This window comes from Lycium ferocissimum, chromosome 7 (assembly GCF_029784015.1).
Source record: "Lycium ferocissimum isolate CSIRO_LF1 chromosome 7, AGI_CSIRO_Lferr_CH_V1, whole genome shotgun sequence".
NCBI classification, from domain to species: domain Eukaryota; kingdom Viridiplantae; phylum Streptophyta; class Magnoliopsida; order Solanales; family Solanaceae; genus Lycium; species Lycium ferocissimum.
The window spans coordinates 23,698,660-23,709,029 of NC_081348.1; the positions used below are offsets into that span (position 1 = coordinate 23,698,660).

Genomic DNA, 10,370 nt, shown 5'->3' on the forward strand with positions numbered 1-10,370 from the left:
TATCCTAAGTTGGGAATCAAGAATCTGCTCTTATGACAGTAGTTTGGTGAATGAAAGTTCTTACTAGGCTATATCCTCAAGTAATGTGTATGTTTTTTTGATTTCTCATTTACCAAAAAAATGTTCCAATTTCTCGGAGGCTTAAACAATTTCTCTGAAAGGGGATGCATTTGTATGAGGGACATAATAATCTTGCAAAAGATGCAGGTGGACTGGACCCGAGATGTCCTCATTGAAGGATCTAACAGAATGAAGAATATAGAAAACTACAGAATTTGGTTCTTGAATTTAAGATATAAATATACAAAACCATAAAAAATAAACAAATTTTTCAAGTTTGAGTACGTCTCTCAAATTACACAATCAATTTGGTTTCCACGTAGTGAAATTGATCCTCCATTTGATCGAGTTCTCGACTTGGTGCTATCCTATTTAGTAATGATCCTTTGTTACAGGAGCTAAACTTTGACTCTGATTTGCAGAAATCAAAAAAGTCTTTGCTTAATGCAATCCCTATCCTTCTTGGTTTTTCATGGTCTTATCTACAAAAAGAACATCTTCAATCCAAGCAACGACGTTGAATGCCAAACTTTCCAGTACTCTAGAATAGCTTTCCAAGATTGCCTTACCAACATCCTGCAAGAATCATTATCTCATTTGTTCAATTATCTATTCAAGAATAATGTTCAATTGTAAGGTCTAACAATTACATTGTTGGATCAAGTATGTAAGTTTGTATGAAACTTTACCCTATTGAAATGAATCTTGCTTGTGTCCAATGTTGTTTGTGAAAGTTCGGGATACCTTTGCTTCAAACAAAACAACAAACTTTCTGCTCGTTCTGCTAAAACATTATTCTTATCAGTCCGATCATCAGAGACAAGATGGACCCATGATGCTTTCGCGTGAGGCATGCATGATTTACGTTTCCATGTGTACATTGAAGCTTCAACTTTGTCAGCAAGCTCTAGTGCTTCATGTTCAGAGCTTATGTTTAGACTGTCAAGCAAATGTTCAGGGGAAAATTTCTCTGCTGAATACATGTGGCGATAGATAGAGTCTCCAACACTCGCCTTTCCGCTCTGTAGCAAAAATTGCCTCCTCATTAGTACTGCGATTTCCATGTTTGTGTATTATAATTCAAGGAAAAGAAGTATTTGTACCTTAGGGAGTGATGTCATGTATGATTCTGGGATTTCCATTTCAGCAAGAATGCTGCTATTGATGGCCATTGCTGCTTTATGAATTTGGTTGGCACAATCGCGCTTGTGCCTCAAATGCTTCCTTGCCTCCTCGGTAATGCCGCCAGAAGGAACGCAAACAACTGGTAACCACCATTTCTCTTCCTTGCGCTGAGGCTGAGGCTGAACCTGAATAACCTTCCTAAACGATCCAACACGTGTTGAGTTGTTTGACATGCTTCCTTTCTCAGCATACCAGAACTCGGTGGCCTCAAAACTGTCCAAGATTTCCTGCAAAGATCTCAATTTTAGCTTTTGAATATACCTTTTTGATTTTTGGGAGATAATAGTTGTGGTCTTACGAGGAGCATGGCATCGAGTTTTCTAAGTGCAGGAAGGTTGATGTGAATATCTGATCGAGGCCTGCTTGTCAATGCCTGAAAGTACCGACATTGTGTTAGATAAGGAAAAGTTAAAAGAGAGTAAATCTTCGGCTAAACATGTTTTCTTTTTTTTTTTTTTTTTTTACCTCAACAGTGGTTCCATCTTGTAGTTTCTGTGATGTGCTAACATATTCTACAATGTAATCACACACAGATAAGAGACAACTCATTTCTCTCTTCCACATTATTTTCTTGTCAGGATGTAAAGGCTCCAATCTTTGGTGTTGACCAAACACAGATGCTGAAGAGAGAAAAAAACACTAATCAGTAAACACAAAGCAGAACAAAAAAAGGGATTTAGCAAGTGCATTTGAGAAACTTACCGTAAAGATTTGTGATGGAATTTGAGATTGTCACTGCTGTTGCTACCCCTTTCCCCCCTCCTGACATGTCCTCTCCCAATAACAGCTTTGAAAATCTCTCCTTCATCAATTCAAGCTCTACCAAAATTTTCCAACACCAAAGTTAGCAAAATCATGTGAAACTTAAACTTGTAATCCATATTTTTTACTGTCTAATGTACTTACCTAAATCTACTGTGTCAGGATCATCTGCAATTGTCTTGTGCTGCCTCATTCCTAGTCTCGAAAGCACTTTCAGACTCCGCGAGCTCATAGGAGAAGCCGTCTCAGAACAACTGTTTTCATCTGTATGCTCAGAAAAGGCTGAGGTCTCTGAGTTTGTTCTGCAATACGCGAAAGAATTGCCACTCAACGTCGAAAGACCTGTTGTTTCAGTAGAAGGTGATGGCTGGTATCCATATCCCACATCAGGACTTTCATCAGGACTTGAAATATTTTCCATTTTGAGCCTCTCTTACAATAAATTCACTGGTCAAATCTGCATAACAATCAACAAAATGCCAAGATTTGTAAGCAAAAGTTTCAAGAAAATTGATGACTTCTTTCAAATCCAAGAACTTTTTAAGTACCCGGGAACTAAAAATAACAGAATCTACAGCTAAAAGTAAAAGTAAAATGATGTATACTCTTTTGGGACAAAAGCAAAAGAAAAACAGCATATGTCATTGTTAACTTCAACTTTTTATAACTCTCTGAATATGCAGCAAAGTTCTGTTTACAAAGCAGTCTTGACGAAGATAAAAAACTGAAATTTAAACATTTAAAGCCAACGGTAAACTATTCCTTTTTTTTTACATGTTACCTTTTAACAGTCACAGATTTTTGAATTTGAACAGTTGAAGGCAAAGCTAATAAGTTTGAAACTGTTCCCTCCTTAAAGCTTCTTCTTTCCTATCTACTAAACCCCTTTTTCTTCCAAAAGAATTCTGATTAATCTAAAGAACAAAAATCAAATCTTGTAATCAAACAAAGAACACCCTTTTGCTGAAAATGGTTTAAGAATTGACCATAAAGTTGTGGGCTTTTCTTGAAAATGTACAATGAGGCATGCATTATATGGTAGGGAGATTACATTAATTCATGGTTTATACCATTTTAATAAAAAAAATTAAAATTTATATGGTTATATTATTTTTCAATTGCATGACAAATATATTAATGTTGTACACACGGATGAGTTGGTCCATGGGATGCTTCCTTGAACTCAAAGGCTGTATTGCTAAGGTCAATATGAATTTAAAAATAGATTTGGTGGGCAAAAAAAATAAAATAAAAAAGAAAGAGTTTGTCTTCACTCCAGTTATTACAATTGATAATCAATTTCTTATTCACAAAAAAAGAAAAAGAAAAAGGGACTTGAATAAGAGAATGGATTGAAGAAATTTGAATAGGTGGGGCGGTTCTTAATAAAGTTTGCAAAGTTTGGATTAGCTTTAAAATTAGAGATATTCTGGCATTTAGTTGATTATTACTTAGTTAGTTAGATGTAATATTGTTATTTGGGTTTTGATAAATTTTACAAAGTTTGGATGAGCTTTAAAATTAGAGGTATGCTGGCATTTAGTTGATTATTACTTAGTTAGTTAGATGTAATATTGTTATTTGGGTTTCAATAAAGTTTAAAAAGTTTGGATTAGCTTTAAAATTAGAGGTATGCTGGTATTTAGTTGATTATTATTTAGTTAGTTAGATGTAATATTGTTATTTGTTTTTTTAATAAATTTTCACAGTTTGGATTAGCTTTAAAATTAGAGGTACGCTGGCATTTAGTTGATTATTATTCAGTTAATTAGATGTAATATTTTTATTTGTTTTTTAATAAACTTCATAAAGTTTGGATTAGCTTTAAAATTAGAGATATGCTGGCATTTAGTTGATTATTATTTAATTAATTAGATGTAATATTGTTATTTGGTTTTTACTAAATTTTACAAAGTTTAGATTAGCTTTAAAATTAGAGATATGCTGGCATTTGGTTGATTATTATTTAGTTAATTAGATGTAATATTGTTATTTGGTTTTTACTAAATTTTACAAAGTTTGGATTAACTTTAAAATTAGAGATATGCTGGCATTTGGTTGATTATTATTAAGTTAATTAGACGTAATATCTAGGCAACTAGAAATATGAATTATTGGCGACCAATTTGCTTGAGATAATTTTTGGGAAAAACTATTATGATTCAATTAAAGGTAATACAAAACATTACCACGATTTTTTTTAAATGTGGATTTTCTTTCATTTTCTTGTCATTAATTTACTGTTGAGAATATAAACTTGCATTTCTGAAATCTTGAAAATATGAATCAAAAGTAGTATATGACACATTTAGGGTAACTAGATCTTTTGCCACTAATATTCTATTGAAGTTGTGATTTTTTTTCTAATGAGAGGCCGGACTAAAAACAAATTTCATTCAAAGGACAAGAAAAAGAAACTTAAAATTATGAAAATAGAAAAAAGAAAAGAACAAAGTAGGAATTTTCAAGACAAGTGCTTATTTAATATGAGAGGGTAGTTACTATTGTCGGGAGTTTAAGCAATGAGGCATGTGAATGTAATTTAATAAACCATCTATATTATTATAAAGTTCTGAAAAAAAATACTACTATAATTATGGGGGAATTGATTTCAAAAACATTATAAAAATAGGAGTAGAAAGGGATGAATCATTCTCTTAACGAAGAACTAAGTTAGTGGTAGACGTGCTTGCAACTCTTATATTTCTCTCATCTCATGTTGCATATGACCTCTGACTATATGCTATAAAATATTGAGGTTCAGTCAAATGGTTCTTAATTAATTTGTGCAAAAAACATGAACCATACTGGAACATGTCCCCAACAATAAAAATAAACAAGAAAAGAATTTTCTTATTGAAGTTCAGTTAAATATTCTTTTTTTTCCTGGAGAATTTGATGTATCTTTTTCTTCCCTCTTTCCCCGTTTCAAATTTTCAATAGGTTCAACTACACTAAAGTTGATTTTCCAGCATAGTTTTTTCGTGAGAGATTATTTATGAGTGAGTGACTTTATAATGACAAAATATAGTTGAATGATTTTATAGGAAAAACTATAAATCTGATAATCATTTGAGAAATTAACTCGATTGATTTATGTAATGCACAACAAAAAGTACTCTGAAATCAAATACTCTTGTACTATGAGATATTTCAATCTACTTCAAATACTTGTCACAATTGACTTTTCGAGAGTCAAACTATATGAATTTTGACCAAATTAAAATTAATCTAATCGAGTTTAGGTCTCAAAATTAGTTAAATTGACTCTCAAGAAGTGACACATGACAACTATTTTGGGACGAGGGAGTATTTACTTACCCCATGACGGGTTCGAGCCCTGGGTATGAAAAATCCTTGGTAGGGAGCGCTTCCCCCAGATATGGACCATACACGGCATGAATCTGAATATAGTCGGGCTCCAATGCGGATACCGAACACCGGGTGGAGGACTACATATTTTTTCTTTTTAAACAACTACATAAAAATATAAAGACATTTTAATAACAAGTGGTAGTAAGCCTTCGGATGCAAAACTTCGCTTGCAGACAAATAATTTGGATAAACTGACTTGTAATAAAATTTTCAGCCTTTTGAAGCAACTTTCGTCACAACTTTGTAAACGAATTAAGGGTAAATTGTTCGGTTCGATCGGTTATTTAAAAAAACTTATACCGTACTCAATGTGTACAATGAAAATTACACTTTTCAAAAATCAAAACCATCCTATCAATTGTTTTTTCAATTTCGGTTCAGTTCAATTAATTTTAATTTACTATAAAAAAAAGGCACGTGAAATTCACGATATTATTAGAATGTATCATTTTTCGTATAAAATAATAACAAGATTTAGCATAAACGCACAAAGTATAGATCAATACGGTATTTGCATTACATTGTGTTACACCAAAAACATGACATGATCCATCGAAGTGGTATAGTATGTCGCATATTAGGTTGAGTCGTACTGCACGTCGGTTGATTGTGATACAGATAGCATTCGACTGACATTACTCGCTCCACACTCTAAGAAAAGCCAATTATACAAATTGAATTTTTAATGTGCACGTCGGTAAATTGTGATACAAATAGCGCTTGACTCACGTTAATCGCTCCTCACTCTAAGAAAAGTCAATTATGCTAATCGAATTTTTAATGTGCACGTCAGTTGATTGTGATACATATAGCGTTCGACTGACATTACTCGCTCCTCACTGTAAGAAAAGCCAATAATACTATTCGAATCTTTCATATGTACATCGGTTGATTGTGATACGAATAGCGTTCGACTGACGTTTCTTGCTTCTCACTCTAAGAAAAGCCAATTATAGTCATTGAATCCTTAGAATTTGGTAGAAGATTTAGTCAACTACAATAACTTCTTGACTTGTATGGAAGTAGTTAGGAACTTCATACTGAATCCTTGGGCTGGACCACAAGCATACGATAACGACTGGCAGGCGCAAAGATGGGTCTTGCCCTTAATAGACCAAGGCGCAATGCACCGCTCAGTCCAGCTTAAGATTAAGTTTCAATATCCAATCAAATATCATCGCATAAATTGAGATGGAGGGAGTAATATTTTAACCAATCGATAATCATTCCTATAACTATAATGTGTGTGATAGAATATGTACTTCTCAGTATCACTTTAATAATCACTGTTACTCAAAAAAAACACAACTTAGATTATATATACATGAGCAAGCAGTAAATATCATGCACATTCTAATATTGCTCACCACAATCACGAAGAGTACAATATGTTCGTTGAATACAATTTTTACTAACTAGAGTTTGCATACATATGCAAAACCATGAAAAAAAAAAATCCAAGCAGATCCATTTATGAGAATGTCATGTTGGCTAAGGAAATTATACATGGGATCAAGAAACATAACAAAGGTAATAATGTTGCTATAAAGTTGGATATGGTGAAAGCCTAAAACAGGGTGTCATGGCTATATTTATGTGTAATGTCTTGAGACACATAGGTTTATGTTTAGTTTTTTATAACATGGTCCGGGAAACTATTGCTACCAATTCGTACTATATCGTCATAAATGGCGTAAGACAAGGTTTCTTTACTTCTAACAGGGGGCTAAAGCAAAGTGATCCACTATCACCTTCTTTATTTGCGCTAAGACTGAAGTACAATCTATGTTGCTTAACTAGCTATAGTGCAACAAAACCAATTTGTGGGAATCCATATGAAGGAGAAGGGACCACAGATTAACCATCTCAGTATTATTGTTGACGTGATCATTTCACTCTCTTTTTTTATGATTGAAACTGCATTTTCCCCCCACGGTTATCATGCCTAAGGAGCCGGATACAGAAGGGATTTGTAGCCGTGTAACAAGTGGACTCACATACTTCGCCTCTTTCCAAACTAACATCTCCATTATTACCTACAAATCTTTGTTTTAAACAAAACAAAAAAGGTGAATCTTGCTTATTGCTGGCCTCAGGCAAAAGATAAAATTTGAACAGCAAAAAATGAAATGTGTTGCTTCTATTTTCCAAGGTAGGTAACTCTAATGTCACTAAAATTCATGTAGAAAGTATTTTACCAATTGCAGAAGCGCAGAAAATGTTCGAGCAATGTCATGCTTCTCAGAACCCATGACAACATCAGGAAAAGACATGGCGCTTTCATCATTTCCTTCCAGGGATAACTTGCTCAAAACCCTTACTCCATATTCATAAATGTCAAAGGGCAGATGCGATTCCTGCGGAAAACACTACGAGCGATAAAATATCTAAACTTGACAGAGGATAAAAGGATAAACAAAGGAGATCTTAGAAACTGCAACACACTTGTACCTAAAATCCATAACTTTATGAAGACTATGAATTTTAGCGACAAAGATCTTCAAGGTTTTCATGACCATTCGGATCTTCGTGAGGTTCACTATCAAAAAGTGGACTACAATTATCATGCTGCAAAAACAAAATATATTAGCAACACAATTCGTCCATGCCACATTGAACCAGCTTCAGAGCAACACAATCCTTATCCAGTTTAATAACCTTTTCACCATGTGGAGTAGCATTGCTGTTCATGTCTGCATTTTCTGGCATGTCAAAGTCAGGAGGCCCAAAATCGTGATCTGCACTATCATAGTCATTTTTCTTCATTCTTTTCCTTTGGACTACGCAAACCATCATAGTCGTTGTTCACCCCATGAAGAAGTGATTCCTGGAGCTGCAAACAGAAACTTCATACAATGAAATATGTCAGACATAAACGGTTCGGTACAAATAAACTATCAATAAATTAAACCTTCTCAAACAGTGGTGGCGTACGCAGACATGTCTGGGCATCAAATTAACAGATACAAGAGTGGATTTATTGTATCTGAAAAGGTCAGTCCAACAAGATCACAAAGGTGAATGGGATCATTGGTTTTTGTCAGAAGGAGTTCCCAGTCAATTATCTGAGATGTCCTTGATACACTGAGGGGGAAAAGGTGGTGTATTTTGCAGCTTGATTGAAGAAGATCGCAAAGAGAATGCAGGAGTGGCACAGGAGGCTCTTTACTGGTGGAAAAGCTTACTTTATAAACATGTCATACTGGCAATCCAATTCACTTATTATCTGCATTATCTCCACCTAATACAGTCATGGATCAGATTGAGAAACATATGGCGAGTTTCTTTTGGCGCTCTACTGAAGGTGGGATAATTATCACTGGGCATCTTGGAAGAATTTTTGTTGTCAACTAAGTTTCTGTCAAAGGTACTTGAAGTACTTATCCACATGATGCTAATGCCCCTGATGAACACTACTCAGGCGGGTAATTTTACCTGCTCTTCTGCTTGGATAATAATCAGACAACTCAGAGACCCTTTTTTCACACAAGATGATTTGGCATAGAAGAATCTCCTTCAAATGCTCATTTCTATTTCAGTGAGCTATGAGAAAGAAGCTACCTACTGATGATAAGCTAGCAAATATGGAACACAATTTTTCTTCGAAATGCTATTGTTATACTATCATTAGAATATATTTTTCTGACTGGAAAGATGGCAAGGAAAGTGTGGTCATACTTCGGTTCTGCTTTGGGAGTACAGGGTAATGCACTTACCTTTAGACATCAAGTCATTAAATTTAATGGTGGTTGCACTATGCTAGAATGAAATTCCAGGTCGTTGATTCTATGGTGCATATAATACAGATTCAGTTCCAGAGATTGAGTGGCAACAGAATTGGACTCAGATTTGTAGAATGATTCAGCTAAGGAAACAGGTCAACGAAGTCCTATGGGAGAGAGCTAAATACCATGTCTTTAAGCTGAATGCTGAGGATAGTAGCCTTGGAAATCTGGGAAGGAGTGGAGCTGGAGATAATTTGAGAAGCTACAGAGGAGAGATACAATAGCTTACTCTTATCCACTGGGGCAGGGGAGTACAATGCAGCTGAAGGAAAACCCATTCTTATTAGGATACAGTGGTATCTGGACAATTCAATCAGTAAACTTGAGCTTGAATCTGATTCACAACAGCTGATTTATACATAAAATGGAGATCAAGGAGTTGAGCAGCAATATTGAGAGTATAACCTTCAACCACTGTTATAGGGGGAGGCTTAACAGGGTTGTCTTTGGACCACATAACATTTACCTAAATAAAGCTGATTTACCTAAGGAAGCTAGAGGCCACGTGTGAATGGACAGGTGGGGTTTTCCTTCATCAGGCTCAAATAAAGAAAACAAGTTAGAATTCAGAATGCTTGAAAACCTTCTTCAGTTTCTTACTTTTGCACAACATGTTGGCAAAGGAGCCCTTCCAAGTTTAATTTTGGTGAACTTACATGTAAAAAGGATTAGTCCTCCTTACTTAGCTTAACTTGTTCACTGTACAAGAACAAACACATAGTTATTTACACTTTTTTGGCAAAATGTAAAGGGATTGGAAGTGTTGAAGCATCAATTAGGAATTTAGGAGGCAAGGCAACATGTCCTTGTCACCACAAGACTGATTAAATACAAACAATGATTGAGCTTTGCATATTTCATGTACATCAGAGAATAACATTTGCCTGCCAAACCAATCCTTTAGGGTCAGCTAATCCTTCTGGAAAGTCCTTTTGCAGATCAAGTGTCAAAAATTCAAGGCCTGTGAAATTCAATGTTGCTATCTTTGAGATTGAGATAGGATTTAGTCCTTGCGGAGAGCTACAGTGCCCATCATATTGTGCAAAATTCGGGTGGAAGTATTCCGGAATCGGTGAATTTCAGGTAACTTTAACCTTTTAAATGGTGAAATATTTTATTTATCTACCCTTAATCATATATAACTAGCATTCATAACAGTGCTATGACAAGCAGTTAGTTAAGAGCCAACAAATAACAGAGGCA

The 10,370-nt window shown here is 34.8% G+C and overlaps 2 protein-coding genes across 5 annotated transcripts; both read right to left on the reverse strand.

Annotated features, from left to right (window-relative positions):
- Positions 1-259: 259 nt before the first annotated feature.
- On the reverse strand, positions 260-3,013 carry LOC132063911 (rop guanine nucleotide exchange factor 3). Its single transcript, XM_059456670.1, has 8 exons — positions 2,789-3,013; positions 2,152-2,464; positions 1,948-2,064; positions 1,711-1,865; positions 1,544-1,618; positions 1,164-1,472; positions 750-1,082; positions 260-636 (listed from the first exon to the last, which is right to left on the reverse strand). The coding sequence occupies exons 2-8, from the start codon at positions 2,426-2,428 to the stop codon at positions 514-516; spliced, it is 1,389 nt and encodes a 462-aa protein (XP_059312653.1). The 5' UTR covers positions 2,429-2,464; positions 2,789-3,013; the 3' UTR covers positions 260-513.
- A 4,264-nt stretch (positions 3,014-7,277) lies between these two features.
- On the reverse strand, positions 7,278-9,782 carry LOC132063912 (condensin-2 complex subunit H2). Of its 4 annotated transcripts, none has more exons than XM_059456672.1 (4): positions 9,397-9,705; positions 8,041-8,228; positions 7,581-7,739; positions 7,278-7,426 (listed from the first exon to the last, which is right to left on the reverse strand). In XM_059456672.1, exons 2-4 carry the CDS (start codon positions 8,176-8,178, stop codon positions 7,415-7,417), a joined length of 309 nt encoding a protein of 102 aa, XP_059312655.1. In that variant the 5' UTR covers positions 8,179-8,228; positions 9,397-9,705; the 3' UTR covers positions 7,278-7,414. The 4 variants fall into 4 exon arrangements, 3 of the variants coding, with proteins under 3 accessions (XP_059312655.1, XP_059312654.1, XP_059312656.1); XM_059456671.1 differs by having other exon boundaries at positions 8,041-8,215; positions 9,293-9,705; XM_059456673.1 differs by lacking the exon at positions 9,397-9,705 and adding an exon at positions 8,294-9,265 and having other exon boundaries at positions 8,041-8,215.
- Positions 9,783-10,370: the final 588 nt, after the last annotated feature.

What these genes read in the sequence shown, in the direction of transcription:
- LOC132063912 (XM_059456672.1), bottom strand. Translation starts at nt 8,178, where the DNA reads ATGATGGTTTGCGTAGTCCAAAGGAAAAGAATGAAGAAAAATGACTAT. An exon ending in CTACTCCACATGGTGAAAAG is followed by an intron (nt 7,740 to 8,040) that starts GTTATTAAACTG and finishes TGTTTTCCGCAG; the next exon opens with GAATCGCATCTGCCCTTTGA.
- LOC132063911 (XM_059456670.1), bottom strand. Translation starts at nt 2,428, where the DNA reads ATGGAAAATATTTCAAGTCCTGATGAAAGTCCTGATGTGGGATATGGA. An exon ending in TTCCATCACAAATCTTTACG is followed by an intron (nt 1,866 to 1,947) that starts GTAAGTTTCTCA and finishes TTCTCTCTTCAG; the next exon opens with CATCTGTGTTTGGTCAACAC. An exon ending in GCAAGATTCATTTCAATAGG is followed by an intron (nt 637 to 749) that starts GTAAAGTTTCAT and finishes TGATTCTTGCAG; the next exon opens with GATGTTGGTAAGGCAATCTT.